General features: G+C 36.7%; 2 protein-coding genes and 1 non-coding gene across 4 annotated transcripts in view; 1 reads left to right on the top strand and 2 right to left on the bottom strand.

The window, feature by feature from the left end:
- Positions 1–26,422, top strand: part of LOC105219440 (neither inactivation nor afterpotential protein C) — a 123,891-nt gene that overhangs the window by 80,485 nt on the left and 16,984 nt on the right. For both annotated transcript variants that reach the window (XM_054226542.1, XM_054226543.1), the window contains exons 10-15: positions 23,737–23,878; positions 23,948–24,222; positions 24,313–24,599; positions 24,857–25,006; positions 25,058–25,158; positions 26,263–26,310. In XM_054226542.1, coding sequence (XP_054082517.1) covers positions 23,737–23,878; positions 23,948–24,222; positions 24,313–24,599; positions 24,857–25,006; positions 25,058–25,158; positions 26,263–26,310 — 1,003 coding nt within the window. The remainder of the gene's footprint in view (positions 1–23,736; positions 23,879–23,947; positions 24,223–24,312; positions 24,600–24,856; positions 25,007–25,057; positions 25,159–26,262; positions 26,311–26,422) is intronic.
- On the bottom strand, positions 17,090–17,307 carry LOC114804919 (small nucleolar RNA U3). The gene has a single exon (XR_003753032.1). It is a non-coding gene; the product is annotated as a small nucleolar RNA U3 (small nucleolar RNA).
- On the bottom strand, positions 19,174–20,631 carry LOC128920106 (kelch-like protein 5). Its single transcript, XM_054226545.1, has 5 exons — positions 20,378–20,631; positions 20,060–20,298; positions 19,767–19,966; positions 19,586–19,687; positions 19,174–19,530 (listed from the first exon to the last, which is right to left on the bottom strand). Exons 2-4 carry the CDS (start codon positions 20,173–20,175, stop codon positions 19,611–19,613), a joined length of 393 nt encoding a protein of 130 aa, XP_054082520.1. The 5' UTR covers positions 20,176–20,298; positions 20,378–20,631; the 3' UTR covers positions 19,174–19,530; positions 19,586–19,610.

Genomic DNA, 26,422 nt, shown 5'->3' with positions numbered 1-26,422 from the left:
GGAAGTGCTAACACCCGAAACTCATTTTCCACAATAGGAAGTTCAGTTTGCACAGCTTTTTATAAGTCTGTCTCATTATAGAGACTTTCTAAGACACTTTCCAGTTCTCTTTGTTCAAAAACATCATATTTTTTTCGATTTGCCTCTATAAAAATCATTGCCATTTTCAGTAAGATCTTGCTTTTCATTCCGCCATGGATAGAAAATCATTACCATTTCACGAAAGTATTCAACTCTGGCCACTTCAGGACTAAATCTTCTGTACCGAATTATACACGGTTTAGTACGTTTTTTAACAAAACCGCTATGGTCTTTAAGGGAAGTGGAACTCCAATTTCTGGTAAGTTATCGGCTTCCCTCTCTTCTTCTTCATTATCACTGTCTTGTACTCTTCTATCAGATTTAATAAATCTGTACAGAGATGCAATATCAGCTAAGCAAACATTTTCTAACTGATCGGGTCCCTGCACATAACGGTCTAAAATGCCAGTTACGAATATTTCAGTCGACTCTGAAGGAAGGTTTTGAAGCTCCGCTCTAGATTTTACCATTCGAACCCGCTCTTCAGGTCGGGAGGTATTAATAAATATTTCTGCATTACTTGCTTCCGAAAGATGGAGCCCAATGCAGCAATAGGCTGATTCTTGTGCAGATATTTCCGTACCTGATATAAATTTGTGACCTATATGCTGAAGTTTTTGCTTTACTGTGTAATTTCCGGCATTAACTTCAGATATGGCTTCATTTAAGATCCTAGAAACTCCTCTGTTTGATTTATTGATATAGTTAATTATATATGAACAGCAAGCATATGCATCCAATATATATTGGATATCCATATTTGCCCTATGAAGTTCTAAAATAAGAGGATTGTAAGCATTTATAAAGCGATCTTCAATTTTCGTTTCAGAAATATTTTCGGTTTTGATAAGCTAGACCTCAGAGCCAGCAAAGAATTATCAAAAGACATATTTATTCGGCTATCAGATAAAAAATTATCAAAATCGTTTAGATTCGAAATGTCTTCGGGGGTTAGGTTTGAATTCAAAATATTTTGAATTCTAGAAAAGTGCTCCTTATGAATGTCAACATTTTGAGTTGTTTCACAAAGAGGTAGCAATATTTGTGTGGAAGGCATTGGTGGATATGGTATTCCAAAACGACAAAATTGTTGTCCTCTTACTTCCCTAGTACACGACCTACTGTGATTACGCTTTTGATAACCTATATAATTTTCCAAGTGGCTCACTGAACCATCTGTAGAAATATAATTGTCAATGAAATCAATAACTTCGGGAATGTATCAGGATTTTTAAGGTTGATCCTGGGAGCACTATTTAGCCAGTAAATTTCATGTACATGCGGGGAACCTCTCTGTTGAAACTCTACTCTCCAATAATAATTTTTAACAAAATGTTCTCCAAAAATGCCGGTATTATCTTTTAACAGTTTAAGTATTTGACAGTAGCGGTAGTCAAAATATCTAGCGCAAGTAATTGCATCAGAGCGGATTAAACGATATCTATCTTGCGTTAATAAAATGTTGGCTTCCTCTTCCGAAATGTCTTTAGCATCAACAGTTTTTGATAGAATTACCAAAAGTTCAACCCACTGAGATTCAGCAGCCGATAGTGTTATAAAGAATGTCGGAAGTCCAAATTGCCGAATCATTGCAATTGCCTTTTTCCAGGCGCAGGAAGAGGATTTCACACCTTTCAAAACTTTATAACCATCATCGTGTTGAATCAAATTTTGAGCAAAGTTTTCGTTTAATACATTTTGGGCTGTAACGCGGTTACGACCTGAAAACTTACGAAGGCAAATTGCTGTACTATTCAAAATTTGCAACAATTCCAATTTTTTATAATCGTAAAACAACTTTGGAATAGTACATGCTCTCCGATCAAATCGGCGAATTTCAGAACGTACTATCTTACTATATGTTTCAGAGCATGTAAGTTTCTGTCCAACGTATATAGATCCAAATGACAATTCTGCTGAATTATTATCCTGAATTATGTCATTTGGTCTTTGTCCTTCACCTGGCGCTATAAATAAGCGGTTATAGTCTAAATTTTCTACAGGAATATTGTCCAAAAGGGTCTCTTGACCACCTGGATTATTCTCTGTAGGCACAGGTGCGATGTGGATACGATTGTCTGAGAGGTTATTGTGGGAATGTTGTTCCTCATTTAGTCTAGCATCTTCAGCAGATGCAACAAAAGGGACTTCTTCTTGGTTATTAAAACTTGAAATCCAGTTTTCATTAACACGTATATTGTGTTCACGATACAGAGGTGTGTTTATTAGAAATTCCAAAGCTTCCATAACTTTCGCAGGCCGAATGGTATCAGGCATATAATCATGATTGTATTCCAAACGCCTTCTTAAGTGAATTTGTATCAAATGAGTTTGATCAAAAGAACGAGGTAAAGATGTCACAATGTTTTTAACAGAAAGCGAACTTTGCCCTTGATATCCCAAAGGACGGATTGTCAAAAAAGGCAATCTAGGCAATATTAATATTTCTTCAATTGGAGTTAAATCTTTTAAACAATCCGGTATTTCAGGAAAATCGAGACCATTTCATAAGCATATTTTTGGAATGTTCTTTTTAACTATCGCATTTCTGCAAGTAGCACAAAAATTGTAATTTCCATCTTTTGAAGGAAATTTTTGTTTAAAAAAATGCAGATGCAGCATTGGGATGACATTGAGCAATAATTTCAAAATTCAACTTGCGAATTTGGTGTGAAACCCATAATCCCCACAGCAAATACAAATTTCGGTAGGACCTTTAATAATATTTTGAAAATAAATGTATTTAAATCTGTTTAATTGTCACGATTTGCATCAACATCAATTTCGACAACATTATTTCCTCTCGTTAATCTAATCCGCTGGGACTGCCTTTCGCTCTCAGTCAGCCTATTGACTAGATTATCTCTACGATAGCGAATATGAGCATGTTGGCGGCGTCTCTGGTAAAAAATTTATTCTCTTGCAACCCTTCTGCTAATATGCCGACGTTGTCTATCCTTACCACGCTCACCCCCCCTTCTTTCGGCATTCCTTCTAGCATGTTGCCTTTGTACTTGGTCACGAATGCGTTCTAAATTCCTAGCGTCGGGATTACTTGCACGAAGTTCTCGATGTGCTTCGGTATTTTGAACTTGCTCAAGTGATCGGATAGTAGGGTCTTGTCGCCGAATTCCACCTTCCCTAGTATTTCTATTTTGCTCTTCTAAGCGAATTTGTGGATTTTCGTCTAGTTCTATGCTGAACAGTATTTATGGTATGTAGGATAGTAGGGTCTTGTCGCCGAATTCCACCTTCCCTAGTATTCCTACTTTGCCCTTCTGAGCGAAATTGTGGATTTTGACGTCTGGTTCTGTGCTGAACAGTATTAATGCTTTGTTCAGCAGACCGTATGTCTAAGTTTTCCCGCCGTGACCTACGTTCCATACTATTCATTCTTTGCTCTTCTGAGCGAAATTGTTGATTTTGACGTCTAGTTCTGTGCTGAACAGTATTAATGCTTTGTTCAGCAGACCGTATGTCTAAGTTTTCCCGCCGTGACCTACGTTCCCTGGTATTTCTACTTTGCTATTCTGAGTGACTTTCAGGATTTTGACTTCTAGTTCTGTGCTGAACAGTATTAATGCTTTGTTCAGTAGACCGTACGTCTCAGTTTTCCCGCCGAGACCTACGTTCCCTAGTATTTGCTCTTCTGAGCGAATTTCAGGATTTTGACGTCTAGTTCTATGTTGTACGGTATTAATGCTTTGCTCAGCAGACCGTTCATCCAAATTTTCCCGCCGAGATCTATGTTCGTGAGTATTCCTAGTTTGCTCTTCAGAGAGAATTTGTGAATTTCGACGTCTAAATCTATGCTGAGCAGTATTACTATTTTGCACCGACAGACGTATTTCGGGATCTAATCTGCGATTTGCATGGCTTTCAGTATTTTGTGATTGCTCACTAGCTCTATACATATGATTTGCCCGAAGTACTCGCATTCGTCTTCTGTTTTCAACACGACTTAGTCAAATATATCGTCTACTTATTATTTTATTAATTAATAATAAAAGGCCTACCAAAAATAATTATTTACTAGAATATACACCATCTGTCCGAATAGGTAAAATGACTCGCACTGCTTCTCCAATAATAGATTCCTTGTTATCGCTATGATCCTTCAGTCTGCTTCTTTGGGAAAGCCTTTGTACTCACTGCTCTTAGTCTTCTTCGTATGTATATTTCAATATTTTTCACGTTTTTGAAATAATTTTTTTTTTGTAATTTTGAAATTGTTAGTTGCTAGTTTACTAATCGAGTGTTCTAGCGTAACTGAGTGTACAAACATTGCGTCACACATTAGGGAAAAAAATATACATATATGTATAATATTTACATGAAGAAGTTACCCGGAAAACCCCTTCGAAAGTTTTGTTCAATGTTCTTTAAATGGGATTTTCCCACCGCTAATGTTTGCTCGCCAACCGTTATTTAGGTATTAAAAATGTTGTGTACTTATACATGTATAGTGAAGGTATACTTTATTTATTAACTAAATATTTTAAACTTTGGGTAAACCCAGTTTTTTCTTAAACGATATCTACCTAAGAACTTTCCACGTCTCTCTACCTACAATCACAAAGTTGCAGTTCACTTCATTAACTTTATATTAAAATTTGTTTGAAAACTTAGATAGACATTATATTTTTCATAAATATTAGCTTTTTAGATGCATGTCTCTTTTCATACAACTGTTTCACGGCAGTCGCTTTAATGGTAAACTTTGAGTTAATTGATATTATGTATGTATGTGATTGGCGTTGCAACCGTTTAGCCGGTTATAGCCGAATCGACGATAGTGCGCCACCTGTCTCTCTCCTTCGCAGTTCGGCGCCAGTTGGAGATCCCAAGTGTAACCAGGTCGCTCTCCACCTGGTCCCTCCAACGGAGTGGAGGCCTTCCCCTTCCTCGGCTTCCTCCGGCGGGTACTGCATCGAACACTTTCAGGGCTGGAGTGTTTTCGTCCATTCGGACAACATGACCTAGCCAGCGTAGCCGCTGTCTTTTTATTCGCTGAACTATGTCAATGTCGTCGTATAACTCGTACAGCTCATCGTTCCATCGTCTGCGGTATTCGCCGTTGCCAATGTTCTGAGGACCATAAATCTTGCGCAAAATTTTCCTCTCGAAAACTCCTAGTGTCGTCTCATCTGATGTTGACATCGTCCAAGCTTCTGCACCGTAAAGCAGGACGGGAATGATAAGCGACTTGTAGAGCTTGATTTTGGTTCGTCGAGAGAGGACTTTACTGTTCAATTGCCTACTCAGTCCAAAGTAGCACCTGTTGGCAAGAGTTATTCTGCGCTGGATTTCGAGGCTGACATTGTTCGTGTTGTTGATGCTGGTTCCCAGGTATACGAAATTATCTACGACCTCGAAGTTATGACTGTCAACAGTGACGTGGGAGCCAAGACGCGAATGCGCCGACTGTTTGTTTGATGACAGGAGATATTTCGTCTTGTCCTCATTCACCTCCAGACCCATTCGCTTCGCCTCCTTATCCATGCGCGAAAAAGCAGAACGAACGGCGCGGTTGTTGCTTCCGATGATATCAATATCATCGGCGTACGCCAGGAGCTGTACACTCTTGTAGAAGATTGTACCTTCTCGGTTTAGCTCTGCAGCTCTTATAATTTTTTCCAGCATCAGGTTAAAGAAGTCGCACGATAGTGAGTCACCTTGTCTGAAACCTCGTTTGGTATCGAACGGCTCGGAGAGGTCCTTCCCAATCATGACGGAGCTTTTGGTGTTGCTCAACGTCAATTTACACAGCCGTATTAGTTTTGCGGGGATACCAAATTCAGACATCGCGGCGTAAAGGCAACTCCTTTTCGTGCTGTCGAAAGCAGCTTTAAAATCGACAAAAAGGTGGTGTGTGTCGATCCTCTTTTCTCGGGTCTTTTCCAAGATTTGGCGCATGGTGAATATCTGGTCAGTTGTCGATTTTCCAGGTCTAAAGCCACACTGATAAGGTCCAATCAGTTTGTTGACGGTGGGCTTTAGTCTTTCACACAATACGCTCGATAGAACCTTGTATGCGATATTTAGGAGGCTGATCCCACGGTAATTGGCGCAGATTGTGGGATCTCCCTTTTTATGGATTGGGCAGAGCACACTGAGATTCCAATCGTCAGGCATGCTTTCTTCCGACCATATTCTGCAAAGAAGCTGATGCATGCACCTTATCAGTTCTTCGCCGCCGTATTTGAATAGTTCTGCCGGTAATCTATCGGCCCCCGCTGCTTTGTTGTTCTTCAAGCGGGTAATTGCTATTCGAATTTCTTCATGGTCGGGTAATGGAACATCTATTCCATCGTCATCGATTGGGGGATCGGGTTCGCCATCTCCTGGTGTTGTACTCTCACTGCCATTCAGCAGTTTGGAGAAGTGTTCCCTCCATAATCCCAGTATGCCCTGGACATCGGTTACCAGATTACCACCTTGGTCTCTACATGAGGATGCTCCGGTCTTGAAACCTTCGTTAAGTCGCTTCATTTTTTCATAAAATTTTCGAGCATTCCCTCTGTCTGCCAGCTTCTCAAGCTCTTCGTACTCACGCATTTCGGCCTCTTTCTTTTTTTGTCTGCAAATGCGTCTCGCTTCCCTCTTCAGCTCTCGGTATCTATCCCATCCCGCACGTGTTGTGGTCGTTTGCAATGTTTCGAGGTAGGCAGTCTGTTTTCTCTCCGCTGCGAGACGGCACTCCTCATCGTACCAGCTTGTTTTTTGTCGTTGCCAAAAACCAATTGTTTCGGCTGCAGCGGTACGCAGTGAGTTTGAGATGCCGTTCCACAGTTCCCTTATACCGAGATGCTGATGAGTGCTCTCAGAGAGCAGGAGTGCAAGTCGAGTAGAGTATTTCGTGGCTGTCTGTTGCGATTGCAGCTTTTCGACGTCGAACCTTCCTTGTGTTTGTTGACGGGCATTCTTTGCTGCACAGAGGCGGGTGCGTATCTTCGCTGCGACCAGATAATGGTCCGAGTCTATATTTGGTCCTCGGAGCGTACGCACGTCTAAAACACAGGAGACATGTCTTCCGTCTATCACAACGTGATCGATTTGGTTCCGCGTGTTTCGATCAGGAGACAGCCAAGTAGCTTGATGTATTTTCTTATGCTGGAATCTGGTACTACAGACGACCATATTTCGGGCCCCAGCGAAGTCGATCAGCCTCAGGCCGTTTGGCGATGTTTCGTCATGGAGGCTGAATTTTCCGACTGTTGTGCCAAAGACACCTTCTTTACCCACCCTGGCGTTAAAATCACCAAGCGCGACTTTTACATCGTGGCGGGGGCAGCGCTCATAGGTGCGTTCTAGGCGCTCATAGAAAGCATCTTTGGTCACATCGTCCTTCTCTTCCGTTGGGGCGTGGGCGCAAATCAGCGATATGTTGAAGAACCTCGCTTTGATGCGGATTGTGGCTAGACGTTCATCCACCGGGGTGAATGCCAGGACTCTGCGACGGAGTCTCTCTCCCACCACAAATCCAACACCAAATTTGCGCTCCTTTATATGGCCGCTGTAGTAGATGTCACAAGGACCCACCTTCTTCCGTCCTTGTCCCGTCCATCGCACTTCTTGGATGGCGGTGATGTCAGCCTTAAGTCGTATGAGGACATCAACCAGCTGGGCAGAGGCACCTTCCCAATTAAGGGTCCGGACATTCCAGGTGCATGCCCTTATATCATTATCCTTAAAACGTTTGCAGGGGTCGTCATCAAAAGGGGGGTGTCTCATCCGAGGCTTTCGTAGATTTTTCATTGGGGGGTGTTTTTATGTGGTGGGTCCCAAACCCTACGCACAACCGCATAAGCGGGCTTCGCCTTCTCACTTTAGCTCGCCTTCAAACGGATGTCTGTTGGCTACCCAGAGGATACTTGGTCTAAAACCGGAAGTAGTGAGCTGCTTGAACCATGTGGAGAAGAATCGTTTCTGGCCACTCCCAAGTGAGTGACAATCAAAAACTTTCCTCACTTGCGTGAACTTCTACACATGATCCCATCCTCCTTGTTGATATTATGCATTTCAAAAAAATATTACCCACCGTATGTTTTAAAAAATCTATAATTAGGTACATGGGAGCTAGGGGAAGTTATTACCCGATTTTAACCATTTTTGGTACAGATACACACTAATAGAAGAAAACCATTCCCTCTAAATTAAATTAAACTATCTGAGAGATTTTCCGATATTTTCGGTCAAAAATTACCCTTAGGCGCTGAGTACTTCATGTTCGATATCCGGGGTCTTGAAAAGTTTTAATGCGATTTCGACAATTTTTTCACAAGTGATCCCACAGATCATATACAGTATTTGTGTAAAGTTTTATTTCGCTATCTTCATTTGTTCCTTACCTACATATTAAAACTGAAGGAATAAGATGGAATTCAAAATTGAGTTATATGGAAAAGTGTCGTAGTTGTAAACCGATTTCATTCATTTTCCACACGTGTCAACGCCACGCCCAATTTCCCAAAAAAATTACATCCAAATATGACCCTTGCTAGAGCGATCCTTTGTGCCAAATTTTACTTTTATAACTTTATTTATGGCTTATGACACTTTATGTGTTTTCGGTTTTCGGCATTTTGCGGGCGTGGCAGTGGTCCGATTTTGCCCAACCCTCTCACGGTCCCAAGGGACATGTGTTCTAAGTTTCATTAAGATAGGTAAATTTTTACTCAAGTTATCCGTTGCACGGACGGACGGACAGACAGACATTCAAATTTTGAGTCGTCTCGTCACCCTGATCATTTTGATATATACCTATATCTAACCCTATATCTAACTCGTTTAGTTTTATGACTTACAAACAACCGTTATGTGAACAAAACTATAATACTCTCTTAGCAACTTTTGCGAGAGTATAATAAAAACAATAATAATAATATTCGGCTGTACCGAAGCTAATATACCCTTCAAAGGTACATTTCATTTAGTAACTATGTGTTTAAGCAAATCTAAAGACGTAAGAAAAAGTAAGTAAGAAAAAGAAAACATTTTACTAATTCTTTTTAGCCGGGTTGTTTGCTAGAAGCATTAAGGTTATATAGTTAACCGATCTGAACAATTTCTTCGGAGATTATATTATTACCTTAGCAGTATCCATGTCAAATTTCGTGAAGATACCATGTCAAATGCGAAAATTTTCTATACAAGCCATTGATTCCGATCGTTCGGTTTGTATGGCAGCTTTATGCTATAGTGTTTGTTTTCATTGGGGAGATTTTTTGATGTGGTGGGTCCCAAGCCCTACGCACAACCGCAGAAGCGGGATTCGCCTTCTCACTTTAGCTCGCCTCCAAACGGATGTCTGTTAGCTACCCAGGGGATACTTGGTCTAAAACCGGAAGTCGTGAGCTGCTTGAGTCATATGCAAAAGAATCGTTCCTGGCCACTCCCAAGTGAATGGCAATCAGAAACTTTCCTCACTTGCGTGAACTTCTACATATGACCCCATCCCCATATCATCGGAAGCAACAACCGCGCCGTTTGTTCTGCGTTTTCCAGACTAGATAAAGAAGCGAAGCGCATGGGTCTGGTGGTGAATGAGGACAAGACGAAATATCTCCTGTCATCAAACAAACAGTCAGCGCACTCGCGTCTTGGCTCCCACGTCACTGTTGACAGTCATAACTTTGAAGTTGTAGATAATTTCGTTTATCTGGGAACCAGCATTAACAACACCAACAATGTCAGCCTTGAAACCCAACGCAGAATCACTCTTGCCAACAGGTGCTACTTTGGACTGAGTAGGCAATTGAAAAGTAAAGTCTATAAGTCGCTCATTATTCCCGTCCTGATGTATGGCGCTGAAGCGTGGACGATGACAACATCCGATGAGACGACTCTTGGGGTTTTCGAGAGAAAGGTTTTGCGCAAGATTTATGGTCCTCTAAACATTGGCAACGGCGAATACCGCAGACGATGGAACGATGAGCTGTACGATTTATACGACGACATTGACATAGTTCAGCGAATAAAAAGACAGCGGCTACGCTGGCTAGGTCATGTTGTACGGATGGAAGAAAACACTCCAGCTCTGAAAGTATTCGATGCAGTACCCGCTGGAGGAAGCCGCGGAAGAGGACGACCTCCACTCCGGTGGAAAGACCAAGTGCAAAGTGACCTGGCTTCACTTGGTGTTTCCAGTTGGCGCCAAAAAGCAAAAAGGAGGAATGAGTGGCGCGCTCTGGTGGATTCGGCTATAATCGCTTAAAGCGGTTCCTACGCCAAATATATATATATATGGTTACTTACAGTATTTCAAGAGATGTGATGCAAAAAAAGCTGCGAAAGCAATGCAAAAACCAACCAAGAACAACAAAAAACAAAATCATTCAATTTTGTTAGTGTCTTCGTAAAGGCATTTACAATGAATTTGTCAATTAGTTGGTGATTAATTTTTGCTTTTTTTCATATCTGAATTACCCATTATTGTCTTTTTAATATTCCATGCAAAGGGTTTAGTTTGAAGAGGTCCAACTATTGCCCCATAATCCCCAATCGGGTAAAAACGTTTGAGATCTAACAGCAATGTTTTCTTTAACCCTCTAAATAGTGTAAAATGGCTAAAATTGATCGGAAAATATGGAAATACAAGAACGGAAGCCAGAAAAAGGCCCTAAATTATAAATAAGTGGACATGTACAGTGCTTAATGTCTCGAAAACTTGACCAAATTCCAAAAATTTCGATCAGTGTTCTTACGAAAGAGTTCTAGGAAGAGTGCAACATTCAAATTTCTCATGAAACTGCGCGACAAAACATGCTACGACATGAACATGCACGAAGATCTGCCAAAAAAAAATGCTGTGTGCACCAAATGTAGAGAAACGTTTTTTGTTTGCTATTATTAAGTATATTTCTGAACCTGGGAGCTACTGGAATGATGTCATACAACATCAACAATTGGCTAACTAGAGTACGACACAAGGCATTATTTTCATTAGAAAGACACAACATCATTTCGATTATTTTTTATAGCACATCTTGATACATATGTATTCATGCGTAGCATGTTTTGTCGCGTAGTTTCATGAGAAATCTGAATGTTGCACTCTTCCTAGAACTCTTTCGTAAGAACACTGATCGAAATTTTTGGAATTTGGTCAAGTTTTCGAGACATTAAGCACTGTACATGTCCACTTATTTATAATTTAGGGCCTTTTTCTGGCTTTCGTTCTTGTATTTCCATATTTTCCCATCAATTTTAGCCATTTTACACTATTTAGAGGGTTAAAGAAAACATTGCTGTTAGATCTCAAACGTTTTTACCCCATTGGGGATTATGGGGCAATAGTTGGACCTCTTCAAACTAAACCCTTTGCATGGAATATTAAAAAGACAATAATGGGTAATTCAGATATGAAAAAAAGCAAAAATTAATCACCAACTAATTGACAAATTCATTGTAAATGCCTTTACGAAGAATAGGTAACGGTGAAGTACGGTTAACTGTATAACACGTGCTTAACAAGTCAAATAATCGAAGTGTGTAAAGTTTTTCTTGACACTAACAAAATTGAACGGTTTTTGTTTTTTGTTGTTCTTGGTTGGTTTTTGCATTGCTTTCGCAGCTTTTTTTGCATCACATCTCTTGAAATACTGTAAGTAACCATCCCTGATTCAAAAAATATGATGAACTGAAGTAAAAAGTAAAAAATTTGGCTGCGGACAGCGAAAAAGTGTATTTATTTTTTATGTGTAAACTGTTTCTTGACATACTGTATGTACTTTCTAGGGCCTCCGACGCTTCCTCCTGCGTGTTACAAACTTCGTAACTTCGTGACAAACTTAATATACCCTGTTCAGGGTATAAAAATTGGAAAACAAACAGATATAAATGAAACAGTGTTGCCTACCCCTTGTATTGGTAAATTCTGATACTATATAAAAGATTTTGAACAATTTTTTGAAGATATTTCGAAAAAAAACATTATTGTTTTGCTAACGCAGAAGGGTTGTCAAAACAGAGCGAGAAAGCTGTTTACTTATCAAACCTTTTATAATTGAATCATGAAAGTGAACTAAGTATGTGATATACCCTTGTTTGACAGTAATTAGAAAACAATTCATGTATCTGTTCTTGAACAATATAATATATATTGATAAAATTTGTTGCAATTTGTCAGTTGGAGCACAAAACATTGGAATATTGCTTCCATATGTTGTTTTGCTCATACAGAAAGTATTCGACATTTTATTTATTTTTCAGTTAAAATTTTTTTTTTTTGGTTTGAAATTTGTTTACTTTTGAACATTGTATAACCATACAAGTAGCAAAAGAATCAGCTGGATAACGGGAAATGTTTCACAGCTGAGATCACCTGTTCGCTGTACTACGCATTTCTACACAGAGTTTTAAATAAACTCACGGCAAAATGGAAATATTCTTGTGGATTCTGAAATATAATATTAATGAAAAAATTTATTCGGCGTAAATTTTAACAATAATTAATTGCGTATGTATGTCTTCCTCACCACCTCTGAGGTTGCAATATAGCCGCGTTACCGATTTTTTTGGGTGTTCGGTTCCCCAGGAGACCACCTATATAATATATACAAAACTACTTATATTAATAAAACAAGCGAAATCCTAACTAAAAAACCCTATAAAATAATAGTGGTGGAGAAAAGGGTTCTAAACCTGGTACACGAAACGGTTTAAAAACAATAATAAGCGTACAAACCTAATTCTAACAAATAAAAAGCCGTCCTTTCAAAATATCAAATCAAGTTAACTATGAAAATTACATTAAATTATGAACGAACATACAAAAAACCAAAAAGACAAAACCACAGACACAGATTATATTCCGACCCATATAGACAGACAGACAAACGGACCCAGATTACATCCCGACTAATATAGACAGACAAACGGACCCAGATTATATTCCGACTAATATAGACAGACAAACGGACAAGATTTCTATTTGTGTGTAACACACAGAAACTTTATGTTTTTGAAATCAGTGTGATTCACTTTTTTATTAAAAGCGTTTAAAAGGAAATATGTTCTAATTCTTATATAGAGACATTTTATCACGACATTTTTATGCAAAAAGCTGATTTCATTGACGTCCCTCGTTACCTCAACTTTGATATTTGGAAATGAGGTGGGATTAGTAGGTCTTGGCAATCCTTGAAAAGTTTGCCAAGAGGTGTTAAGGATCAAAGCGTCATTGCAGGCGCTTTGGAGGGAGCTATTGGAAAAAGACTCGCACTGGTCAACTGGCAAGAGTTCGCAATTCCCATTATCTACGCAACGAATATAACCTATGCCCCAAATGTCTCCAACTACTTATATTTAGAAGCCAACCTTTTTTAAAGTGTTTGTTGTTTCGCGTCTAAACGAATCATACACTTGAATGGAGTTAAGGAACTCCTCGGCTTCTTCCAGAAATTTCAATTGCTCCGCAGTTGCCGAAAAAGATTCTTTAAAATTACCTACTGCTCCAAACTCCAATATCCTGGAGTTGCACAATGGCTTCGAATATATATTTTTTCATAATATCTCCTTTGCACGCTTTGTGAACAAAAAAAAAGCTAAAGGTGAGTCCAAGTTTCTCCACCATAAGTTAGACGAAAAGTGTTAAAACACTGGAAGCTACGCTGGAGGTACGATTTTCATCACCGTAATCCTCTAACCCAATAATCCAATCCCTATTTCTCTCATACTGTAAGTGGATTTTCAGAGACATTTCATCACAGCATATCGAAACAAATCTCTGTGCGTCTGTGAAACCACGGCTTCTCAACTCCAGGACTTTTATGCTGCTAAAATTGCAGTCAGGGTTACGTGACCAACCTTTAACAAATTTTTGGAGGATAATTTGTGATGCCCAATTAAAAAGGGGCTCTAAATACCCCATACGCAATGGGTGATCAAAATTTTAGTGCCAGAGCTAGTGTTTTTAATTCTCTATCAAATCTATAACCTTTCGGAGTGCGGGGTGCATTTTTAAGGCAGTTTCTCACACATGTTGCAAGATGTGGAGGAAGTTTGGCGCATAGCTCTGTTGTCTATTTTCTTCCTGCCCAACTATAAACAAATTTTTATTATTTTCTAAAATTTCTATCCTCTATTCTAAAAATTTCACCTTATTGCGCAAAAATTCTAACTCCTCCCGATACATTCTTTTCCTACTTGTCCCTTCTGTCAAATATTGATCTGTTTGAGTCTGCCTACTGTTTGCCCAAGTACTAACTGTTTGGAAATTTCCTAAAGAGGAGGAATATTTCTTCATTAGATATAGGCAGTATTCACCTAAATACTGAACTTCAAATTAATTATTATTTGAAGTTGAGGCAATTCTAGTGGGGAAGAACTAATATGTATCGGTCTAAAATCTTCACACCCTAATTGTATAAGGTCCAGGTACGCTACTTACTTGTCCACTACAATCAATAACCCTTTCTATATTCACCGCAGGTGATAATAAACTTAATTCTAAATCCGAGGTTGCCGTCTTCGCCAGCAAGCGACCATTCCTCATTTTAAGCCTCTGGCACGCAAATAAATGCTTAGCTTTTGGATTTTTTACGCCCAACAGCTTGATCCATTCACGCCGCCTAGTTAAAAATAAAAAAATACACAATAACTAAACAAGGTATTGACATGAACATATAAAATAAAAGTGAAAATTGTATCTGAAGTAGATAACCTACGACTTGAAACGTAATTTTAAAATGTAACCGAACATTGTATACTCTCGCAATTTGTTTATTTAATATCATTTGATAACGTACAAATGTATATTCCCGTATATTCGACATAAATTCTATTTGAATAACGAAAATCATGATATACATATAATTCTAGCGGACCCGGCAAACGTTGTCTTGCATTTTGTTGGGACAAATTGGAAATAATATATAATTGGATTGAAGATTAGATATACCGACATAAGCGGCATCCAATTATAAAACAATCCAAAACAATTTTATATACCTATACACAGTTTCTATCTAGTAACAATGGCGCCATCTATTTTTAGCATACATAAAATATCAAAGTTATAAATGTAAAATAATTTAAATGCACTATTTAAATTCGACCAAATGGTAAATACAAACCATTCTAAATCCACCTTAACCCTTTCGATCCGAACGGGTCCTATGTGTCCCGGTGTATTTTCAAAGATGCCTAGCGTAGAAAATAAGTGGTTAAAAAAGTTTAAATTAGTCCCTTTTCATAGCCTATACTATTCTTAACGGTATTTGTTTACATTCGTGGTATTTTAAATAATAAACACGTGTTCATTTGCCAAAATAGAACGAATGGTTGGACGCGTATTTCAGCATTAAGCACTGATCGGGATATATATCTCCCATCAAAAAATACTGACGGACACATTTGTCCCAACCTCTCCCTCTGCCTCTGAATCATTGAACTCGTTTTTAACGGAAAATACGTTTTTCCTATACCTGTCATCTCGATTTATTATGCAAAATAAGTTTTATTTACGGCTTTTCGGATCGAAAGGGTTAAGGCACACACAAAATTTAATTTAAATTCATTTTACGTTCACTTTAATTTTTCACATATTATGTTCGATAAATTAAAAAAAACACTTGAAACTCAAAATATAAAATTATATGAATAAATTTAAATCGCTTAAAAAAACTTTTTTTTTAACATTTTTAATTTCAATTAAATTTCGAACAGCCCTTTCACGACAACCTGTCATTGGTTGTTGGGTTTTTAACGCGAGGAAATCTTTTCTAATTACATATTTAAATCGCACTCAAATCTACATCATCACTACTATTACACTTTACATTTACAATTGATTTCTTTTATTTAACTCATCTAGATATTTCTTCTTCCAATGGGAAAGGATAGAGCGGGACCCCCAAACTGCAACCAGCTACACAGCGTCTATAAGGCATTCCGTTATAATCGTAAAATATGTATTAGTGAAATATTGGGAAAGTAACATATTAATACTTACGCGGAATGACTTCTAATCACTTCTAATCCACTTATAACAACACTTATTAAATATTTGACTTTTAAAGCTTTTCGTTGAAGAAAAAATGTTCGTTGAATTAAAAATCACATAACACGGTTGCACGAAATACATAGATTTCGTTACGCAAATATTTGCCAATAATTTAAAATAAATTTAAAAATATTTAATAACGTTGTGATACCAAAAAAGGTGCGTGGAGTCCATACGAGTGGAAGAAGTTATACTTCTTAGTGATATTCCAAGCAATGCATATCATTTTGTATTAAAGAAAACTAACGAGAGGGAAAGGATAAAAATATGGTGGAGTGACCAACACTTTCTTAAATTCACATTTTATAAATTTATTGTGCACATTTTATAAAGCAAAGTCCAAATCAATTATCATTTCTGGGTTCGGACGGATTGATATCTATTATATTTACAATTGGATTATGATAACTAAAATACGATATGAAATGTCTTACATCTATTTTTTCTATATTTCTCGCGAATATTAATAGTCTGATCTCGCATCAATAGTCGTACCTCCTTTTGTCGTAGGATCATTTCTTCCATTGATCATTTCTAATGAAAATTTCTCTCTGAGGAATGCCAGTAATGGTTCACCTTCTGGCAATGAGAAATTTACATTGAAATCTCCCGCAAGGAGTACCGGTTGTTCACTATATTCTACAGGTTCTCCGATAATATCTGCAAAACCTTGCGAACCTGCAGTTGACAACGGTAATAAAGCTTTACCGATGAACAATTTTATATCTCTCATCGATGAATTTGATGATATATAAATGGCAATTAAATTTAATTTTTTACTATTATGATTATCGCTAGGGTTCATTTTGCATTCTTGCATATTTGCAATTGCAAAAGAGCGACGCATACTGTTCTTTTACACTAACAAAATGCACAGCGAATTTGCAATTGCAAATATGCAAAACCATTTGCACCAGATTGTGAATTACCCTACTGTACTTCTTGACTGCATTATTATATATAATTATTTGTATAAAACCTTGAAATTTATTCATTAAAATCACCACTCTGAAGTCGTTTTATCCGTTGTAACCGAGCGATCATCGAAGAAACATCATTTCTATTATGCCACAAGACAAAATTAGAAATTAAGTTCATAAACCTCACGCTGTCAGATAAAACGATATATGTACCTCCTCATCGCGGGTGCTAATACTTTCGATTTGCAAAGAAAGTAAATGAAGACTGACTACAGAAATGATCCCGTGAAGTATAGTCTTAACATTTCAACGGCCAACGCAGAGTATTTCAACCAAAAGTCACATAAACTAGTTGAGAATTCGCAGAAATGAAACAGAAAGGAAAGAAAAATAATGCGCAAGCATACAATCATACATGTGCGTACACATGTGAATATGTCACCAACCAAAAATTTAAACATTTTTCTACAAAAACAAGAAAACCGCGAAGTGTCCATTGCCTTGAGTTGTTGTTGTTCATAGTACTAAAATCTCAAGGCAACCCGCGCGAAGTGCGGTCTTAGTAGTATATTACGCACGTAAACCCTTACCGAATACCTATCGGTTTCCTTCATTCTATTGCATTCTTATCGCAATATCTTTCTAAGTATTTTAGATTATCTACTTGTAGGTTTATACAATGCTTTTGATTTTAAAAATTTCAATTTAAATCAATGGCAACAGATTCGGGGTAAAGAAAAATGAAATGTCATATACTTAGTTCACTTTGTTGAATACACTTCATTGTATAGGTTTATACAATGATACACTTTGGTTGTACATATACATATCATGATGAAAAAGAACGCAAATGACAAAAAACTGAATGTTGTCTGTGATTGTATATCCTGATTCCATTATTCAAGGTTTGGTAAGTAAACATAGTTCTCATTATTTTTGTGTGTTAATGTTTTTTTTCCGAAATAGTATAATCAGAAAACTGTTCAAAAAAAAGTAGAAGATATTTACCAATACCAGGGGTAGCAAAACTTGACTTAATTTTTATCTGGTTTTTTTCTTCTAATTTTTAATGAATAATTACGTGAAAGGAAAAATATTTCGCTGAACCGTTTCTTTAATTATCTTATTCAGTTGCATATATTGAGATGCCGATTTCTTTACATCACGTAATTGATATCAAACATGAGGGATTGAAGAAAACTAAGCCACAGTCCAAAAGAAATTGCAAGAACGTGTTTAAAAATACTAAATAAAACTGTTGTAGTAATAATCTGTCCAAGGGAATATATCTTGAACTCTGGCCCCTTGCCCTTTAATTGAAGCGAAAGCATGATGTTTAGGCTTACTTCTGCCAGACCAGTCTGTTTGTAGATGCCCGATAATTTATTATAAAATGTTCATACTAATTTCCGTAAATACGATTAAATGCTTGATTCATGGGTTCTCTATGATTACACTTTACGCCAAAATCTACATTTTTCTGGGGAATGAGTCATAAGTATAATAAAAAAAAGAAATTATATTCTCCGATTTTCGAAGTTAGCCTCAAATCATCGAATTTATGGCATTATATGAAGAAACCCTGCAAGACGAGTAGAGTTACTCATCTTATGGAATATTGGTTACCAGTAAAGAAAGCTGGTATTATTTTTTTGGTCTCTTTTGTTCTAGCAGCAGGAAAAAAGTTACCATTTCTTCTCTTTTACGGCATGTCGGTGTTATTATCTTGCTCGCTCTCTCTCATTGATTTTGGTGCTAATGCTGCATATATCTTTCTGCACTAATTTTTCTTTGTTTTGGAAAAGCATATGTCACTCTGTGGTTAGCAGAGCCCCCTGTAGTAGTTTTTTTTTAATCAGCCATCTATCAGTGGAGACTGTTCGATTTATCATTTTCAGGGTAACCCTTTAATAACAGGTATTGGTCATTTGTTGGGTCACCGTTTCGTTACTTAAATTTGGTTCATTGGTCTCCATTGGTCTTCATTCTATAGGTCAATTACTTTTCCGTTTAAAAATGAAAAATTGAAATTTTTTATTTTTATTTTTATTTATTTAATTGTATGATTTATTAAGTAGTAGTTGCTATATAAAGTTAGTATTAATTATTAAATTTTTATAATTTACAATTTCTCAAATGTTTTAAGTATTGATTTTTTGTGTTGTTATACAATACAAATTAAATTTCACTACTATTGCGATTGTCACAAATATTTGTACATTCAGTTGTATATAGATGCTAATTTAACATTATTTTACATCTAAATTAATAAATTGAGTGCTATTGTGTACGTTCAAAATTTATAAGTTAACAATCACAATTTTGAAAATGTTAAATTGTAAAATCAGCCTAATAATGCCTCTTTAATCAAATCAGAAGCAATATGAACAACTTCGGCGCCTCAATGTTGTTTTTAGAGCTCTATTAAATATCATTTGAATTTGCCAGACCGCCAATGGCTAGAATGCGTTCGTTTAGATATAAGCCACATGTGTTGCTACATTCAATATTCATTTGAGAAATCTGAAAGTAAATTTATTAATATTAAACAATAAAGTTGTGTTTACCAGTAACAAACCTTTGTCCACACATTTTTGAATGGATCATAAGATTGCACACAAACGCCACCAACACAGTTTGTACCGCCTAACGCATAAAATTGGCCCCTTGCTATTGTCAACTGGAAAAGGTAGAGCATAATAATTTATTCGAACTTGTATATGTTTACCGTCAAATGTTAGTATTTACACCAACATTACCGCGTGGTTCCAGCATATCAGCACATTGTGTCCAAGTATTGCTAACTGCATCATAGCATTCACAATCGGCAAGTGGTGTTCCTGCAGCTGACAAGCCACCAAAAACGTATATTTTATCCTCAAATACCGTGACGTTTGCTTCAAAACGTGGTTTCAACAAATTGGCGACCTGCTGCCACTCTGTGCCGTTATTGTCTAACCTAAATGATAAATTATTATTATTTATTAATTCATTATTTAATAAATTAATAGATTTATTAAGTAATTAATTAATTTAAAAAATTTCCACATACCTATACACAGTGTCCAATGGCGCAGCTGCATTGTGCACATAACCTCCCAAAACGTAGATGCTTTCATTCAATAGCGCCACATTCATGCCCCGTAAGTGCAATGGCAATGCAGGCATGCTCTCCCACGTACATGTTTCCAAATTGTATCCTCAACATTATTAGTGCTTTCAGACTTGTCATTGTAGCCACCAATGGTATTCGGCTTAAGTTTAAATTTTTCCTCCTAAGCTTGCAAATATCTGAAAAGGATAATAAAAAGATAAAAGTATATTCAAACAAAAGATAGTATATACAAAAGTTTTGATATTATCAACTCACCCATCTGCCTAAAGTGGCATAATCCGTGTTCTGCTTCTCTTTTTAGTTTCGCATGTACGCACCAGATGTGCGTTGCAGCTCGTTTTCCATTTTCTGCAGTTATTTCTTTAAAATAATCTGCAGCATCCAGTCAACTATAGTACCGCTCTGTAAAGAGAAAATTAAATATATATAAAATAATATCAGTAACAAATTATTAATACGCACTTAAATCCACTCACTTCAAATTTTCTTTTCATATGAAAGGCGGCCATAGCGGAGATTTTGATCGGTTCATTGTAGTACGTGCATCTATCTCTTATACATACAAAAATTAGGGTTAATGAATGTTGCCACTCTAACTACCGAGATTGCCATTTAACTACAAAAAGTTACTATTGCGTATGTGTTGGTAAAAGCTGAAAAACTTTGCATGTGTGGTGGTGTATGAGTTAGCTCCGTCTTGTAGGGAACTTAAGCTAACAACAAACATGAGATTACTATAGCATACAGCTGTTGAAGACTTACCTATATTTTGGGTTGACAATTTATTAGAAGCACTGGGGTCCTTATTGTGGATATATGGGCCTTGAAATCTTATTATCTGATTTCGACGAGTTTTAGCGATCTCACACTATAAATGCAGTATATGTACAAAGTTCGGCACCGATATCTTCACTAGCGCTTAACTTATATATTGTAAAGTTCTCGATTCAGATTGACTTCACAGTTCTGGTATATAGGAAGTAAGCGTGGTTGTTAACCGATTTTCCTCATTTTCACAACATATCATTTGGATTCCAGGAAAATATTACGAACCGAATTTCATTGAAATTGGTCGAGTAGTTTCGGAGATATGGTTTTAGATCCATAAATGGGCGGAGCTACGCCCATTTCAACTTGTGTATACCAATTTGAGTGAAACCCTTCTGTAACTTCTTTGTAATGAAATTTAAGGTTTCTGGTGCTTTTCCTTAATGAACTAAAGCTTTTATTAGTAGTTTTAAACATTTGTATGGGAGGTGGGCGTGGTTCCATTTTTGAACTGTATAAGAGAGCCTAAAAGAAACGACTCTAGAAAGTTTGGCTGATATAGCTTTAGCAGTTTACGAGATATGTACAAAAACCTTAGAAGTGGCGTGGCCACTCCCAAATTTTACTTTTATAACTTTATTTATGACTTAGTTATGTAGCAATAGCCCGATTTCGCCTATTTTCAATACTAACCAAGGGTGCCAAGGAATATGTGTTCCAAGTTTCATTAAGATATCTCAATTTTTACTCAAGTTATCGCTTGCACGGACAGACGGACGGACAGACCTCCAGATTTCAACTCCACTCGTCATCCTGATCATTTATATATATATGTTTAACCCCATATCGAACTCTTTTATTTCTGGGTGACACAAACAACCGTTATGTGAACAAAACTATAATTCGCTCTTTAGCACTTTTTTGTTAAACAAAAGTATAAAAATAATAAATGGTTGAGCGAGCATGGCGGCCAAGAATAAAAATGTAGATGACTTAAACTACATAATTCAGAATGAGATCATTGGTACACATCATTCATTCAAATATATTGACTGTGTAATAAACGAATATGAAGCTAGTAACCAATTGAATTTTTACTCTCCTCCTTGGATGCGCCTGGCTTACCACCGCATAATTTACGACTAAAGGAAGTTCTCATTCCGAGTATCCCGATGATCCCAACCGATATACTGTTTCAGTTTAAACGATTTAAATTTCCGATAAATATATACACCTCATTTGTGTTAGGCTACCAGCGAATAATCGCTATTTGTCTCAGTTGCCAAGAATACGCAGATAACAGCCCTGAGTTTACATTCTTTTTTCAAATGTGAGTGACAATTTGTGCAGTTAAAAATATTTTATTTGAATCAAAATATGAAAAAGAACTATAATGAGTTGTTATTAATTATTTTTAAATCATTTTTTATCTGTATTTACAATTTTTTCGCCATCTGAATATATTATACTGCTTTACTTAAAACTACAATCTTTAATGAAGAAACTGGTATTGATCAGTATCCTGCTTTTGACATATTTGGATGCTCTCTTAATGTATTTTTCGGGCTACGATAGCCTGAAGGCGACTGAATTCAGACTATTATAGATACATAATATGGGTGTTAAATTTTGGCTTACTAACATTGAAATCATGAATATACGATACATTAAGCCATATACTAATCGGATTGAGACTTTTCAAGTTAATTTTAATTTCATAGTTAAATTCTCCTTCTTTAAATAAAAAAAAAATATGAAGTTTCCCAATGAAGCTGCCTGGTGTATCTTCGGTTTTCCACTTCATGAACGGGATCCAGTAATTATTCATTTAGCTGCACATCGAAAGCGGCCCAAAAACTACGATCACAGAGATTTGAATTAGAAATTAATTAAACATTCAAAACAACCCACATGCAGTGTGCAACACTAAAAAACAATCGGTGATCGCCACTGTATTGAAAAAGTGTAAAATATCATTCGAAATTAATGTACTATAACACACAAATATTTGCTTGAGGCATTGAAACTAACCGACGGATTTCTGCACAATCATCAAATCGCAAACTACTCGCATTTACAACATATTTCCCGATGTATACATAAAATAGAAAAATATAAGCTGCCATCGATTGGTCACTTCTCTGCTCGCTATCTTTGGGCGCTACTCGCCTGTCAAAAATTTTACATGTGAAAGCAACAATAAAGATATCTAATTGAATTCGTGCTGGAGAGTATGTGAATACCTCATTAAAATTTCAATAGTCGCTTGCTGAGTGCTACCAAGTTTTGTTTTACTCATTTTAGAACCATTTTACTATTGTGAACTGCTCGAAGAACAAATTACTGTCAAAATAATAAAAATTGTTATACACAAATTTGAAATTGAAAAAGGCAAGCGAAGATAAATCGTTAGTATTTTTGTATAGAATTTTTTGAATAAAAAACTTTAATAAAAGTTAAATTTGTTGCAGAAAACGTTAGACATAGACGGTTGTTGAAGAGTTCAGTGCGACCAAGTATATACAATTCGATTTCAGTGCTGCCAGTTTGTATGCAAATTTGGAAAGTTTGTTCGATTGGCTTGTCTATAGCAGTTAGCCAATCGATGACAGCTATAGAGTGGCTGGCTGGAAGAACGATTTGCAAAAATCATTAAAGTGTATTGGGCCAAAAATAACAAACCCGAAATTAGATTAGTAGATAATAATTTGGATCGAAATATACTTTAATTCTCTATATCGGTTTCAACATCTGTATATAGTTATATTGATTTGAAATCATTCAATCATTTTTGATTTTTTTTTAACTTTCTTTATCCTACGTTAAACTTAATTCATTATTTTTAGGAAGCAGATGATATACCAACGGACAATTTGAATTTCTATGACAATAAGACAGCTCTTGATAATTTATTGACTAAACCAGATGGACTCTTTTACATAATTGACGATGCTTCTCGCACCAGTCAAGATCAAGATCTTATTATGGGTAAGTGAAGAAATATTACATGCATATGTATATGCCTTTCATTAAACTAAGCGTATATTCTACAAATAGATCGTGTAGTGGAAAAGCATAGTCAATTCGTTAAGAAACACACAGCTACCGAAATATCAGTCGCACACTACACCGGACGAATAATATATGACACACGCGCCTTCACAGATATAAATCGTGACTTTGTACCTCCGGAGATGATCGAATCCTTTAGATCGTCGATGGATGAAAATATAATGATGATGTTTACGAATCAACTAACAAAAGCAGGCAATTTGACAATGCCATTTGAAAGTGTACAACATAAACCAGAAGATTCTCAGAGGAAATCATATGTATGTATTATTACCCGAGTATATCAGTAGCGTGTCATGTCTGCATTATATTTTATTAAACTATAATAATTTAAAAAATATTTTTTGCAGCCGCTAAATACTTTATCAGCAGGCTGTATTTCCCAAGTGAACAATCTGAGAACTTTGGCCGCAAACTTTCGCTTTACTTGTTTAACTCTACTCAAGACTTTGACTCTTAGTAGTAATCTGGGTGTACACTTTGTTCGTTGCATTAGGGCGGATTTGGAATACAAACCACGAGCGTTTCACAGTGACATGGTTCAGCAACAAATGAAGGCTCTTGGGGTGCTGGACACAGTTGTCGGCCGGCAACGAGGCTACTCTTGTCGTATCACATTTCAAGAGTTTCTTAGACGGTTTGTATAGTACATACGTGTATGTCATTCAAAATTAAGCAAAGGAAAGCATAGAATAATAGATTAGAAATATGTCCTTGATAATAAATACTCACAGCAGCATAAATACAGCAGTCCACCAAGGATAGTATGTTAAGTAGATACATAGGTATAATATGTTTTTCGTAAGTTATGAAAAAAGTATATATCATATATTAGCATATGTTATATAATAATTCATATGTACGTTGAGATTCTCACCCATTTTTCGCATACAGTTATCAATTTTTAGCATTTGATTTTGACGAAACTGTGGATATTACTAAAGAGAATTGTCGTCTCTTGATGATCCGTTTAAAAATGGAAGGCTGGGCTATTGGAAAAACTAAAGTATTTCTCCGATATTATAATGACGAGTTTCTGGCAAGGTACAATACTTTATTTGATACTTCCTACATATAACAATTTTTATTTTCTAGATTGTACGAAATCCAAGTGAAAAAAGTTATAAAAGTTCAGTCGATGATGAGAGCGTTGCTGGCACGAAAACGTATGAAAGGGGGCAAGGATCCCAAAAAAGGTAGTAATAAACAAATAAGAGCTAGGTTTGAATGAACCGAACACAAGAGTGGAAATATTTCCAAATTGAGTGTCGCTTACCATCAACCAGAAGGACGGAAATCATTATTTGGGTTATATGAGCATAAGGGCATTCATTTCACTAAGGGAAGGGAGTGATTTCAGTAATTACTAACACTAAACAACTTTATGTATAAAAATGTCCACACAGTAACAGATAGATTCTTTTAGCATTTAGCTAAAGTATGCTCTCTATTTTCATGCAATATTAACAAAGTATGTACCTTACACATTAACCGACATCATTTATTAAGTATGTAAATGGTGATCCATTTCGAGGTTCCCTACTTTTTTAAAGAAAAAAACACAAATTTCAAAATTAATGGGAAATGTTTATTATCATTCGAAGGCGCATTCCATTCAGTCCAATTTCGATGACTTGTTCGAGCATTTCGCCTGGTAACTGGCGAATGACACGCGACACATTTGTGTTCGAAGCATGATGTTTTGCTCCTGAATGGAAGCGTGATTGTCCGCTTAGACTTTAGACTTTACATATCCCCACAGGAAAAAGCGTAACTCGCACGATCTTCGTGTGGGGGCAGTGGCGCCGAGATCACAAGCTTCAATTTCAGGTCGCCATTAACGGTTATGTTCTCACCAGCAGCACTTTTAAGAAATATGGACGATGATTCCACCGGCCCACAAATAATTATATATATATTATCTAATATTATCCAATAACTCTACAACACTCGGCTGGGTATAGGACCAAACAAAATTTTTACAGAAGATTACGTGATAAGTAAAATAATTGTATTGTAGTCGATTTTATCGTATAGTGCAATGAATGCTGGGTCTTAAGATAGGTGGTGGTGTTGTGAATAGTACGTTCAGTACCCAATTATGTAGACCATAAATTGAACAATTTATAAACGTTATCAAATGCCAAACAATAGTGAATTAAAATAACATGACAGCTTGACATGACTCACGCTTGAGCTGTCAAAAAGCGACTATTGAAAAAAGTACCTCTACTTGGATACTTTTATAACTCTATATCTATGTTTGCTTCATCTTAACCCAGTTTATTTTTACCTTTCAGCAAAAGGAACCACGCGCAATGATGAGGCAGCCACTAAAATACAAAAAGGTAATACGGAACATGCCGAAAAAGATTTTGATGTTGAATACTTTGACGCCAGTGAAACGACATCCGAAGCTGAGGATCTCTTTGAGTCTGCGCGCAAAGAGGAGGCACTTGC

The sequence above is a fragment of the Zeugodacus cucurbitae genome, chromosome 3 (genome assembly GCF_028554725.1).
Source record: "Zeugodacus cucurbitae isolate PBARC_wt_2022May chromosome 3, idZeuCucr1.2, whole genome shotgun sequence".
NCBI classification, from domain to species: Eukaryota; Metazoa; Arthropoda; class Insecta; order Diptera; family Tephritidae; genus Zeugodacus; species Zeugodacus cucurbitae.
The sequence above is the reverse complement of the archived record's forward strand: the minus strand, read 5'-3'. Positions and strand labels throughout refer to the sequence as shown.

Bases quoted from the DNA above. Each gene is read 5' to 3' on its own strand.
- LOC128920106 (XM_054226545.1), bottom strand. From the start codon at position 20,175: ATGCCTGCATTGCCATTGCACTTACGGGGCATGAATGTGGCGCTATTG. The intron at 19,967-20,059 runs GTATGTGGAAAT...TTTATCATTTAG, and splicing joins CCATTGGACACTGTGTATAG to GTTAGACAATAACGGCACAG. The intron at 19,688-19,766 runs GTAATGTTGGTG...TACCTTTTCCAG, and splicing joins TGATATGCTGGAACCACGCG to TTGACAATAGCAAGGGGCCA.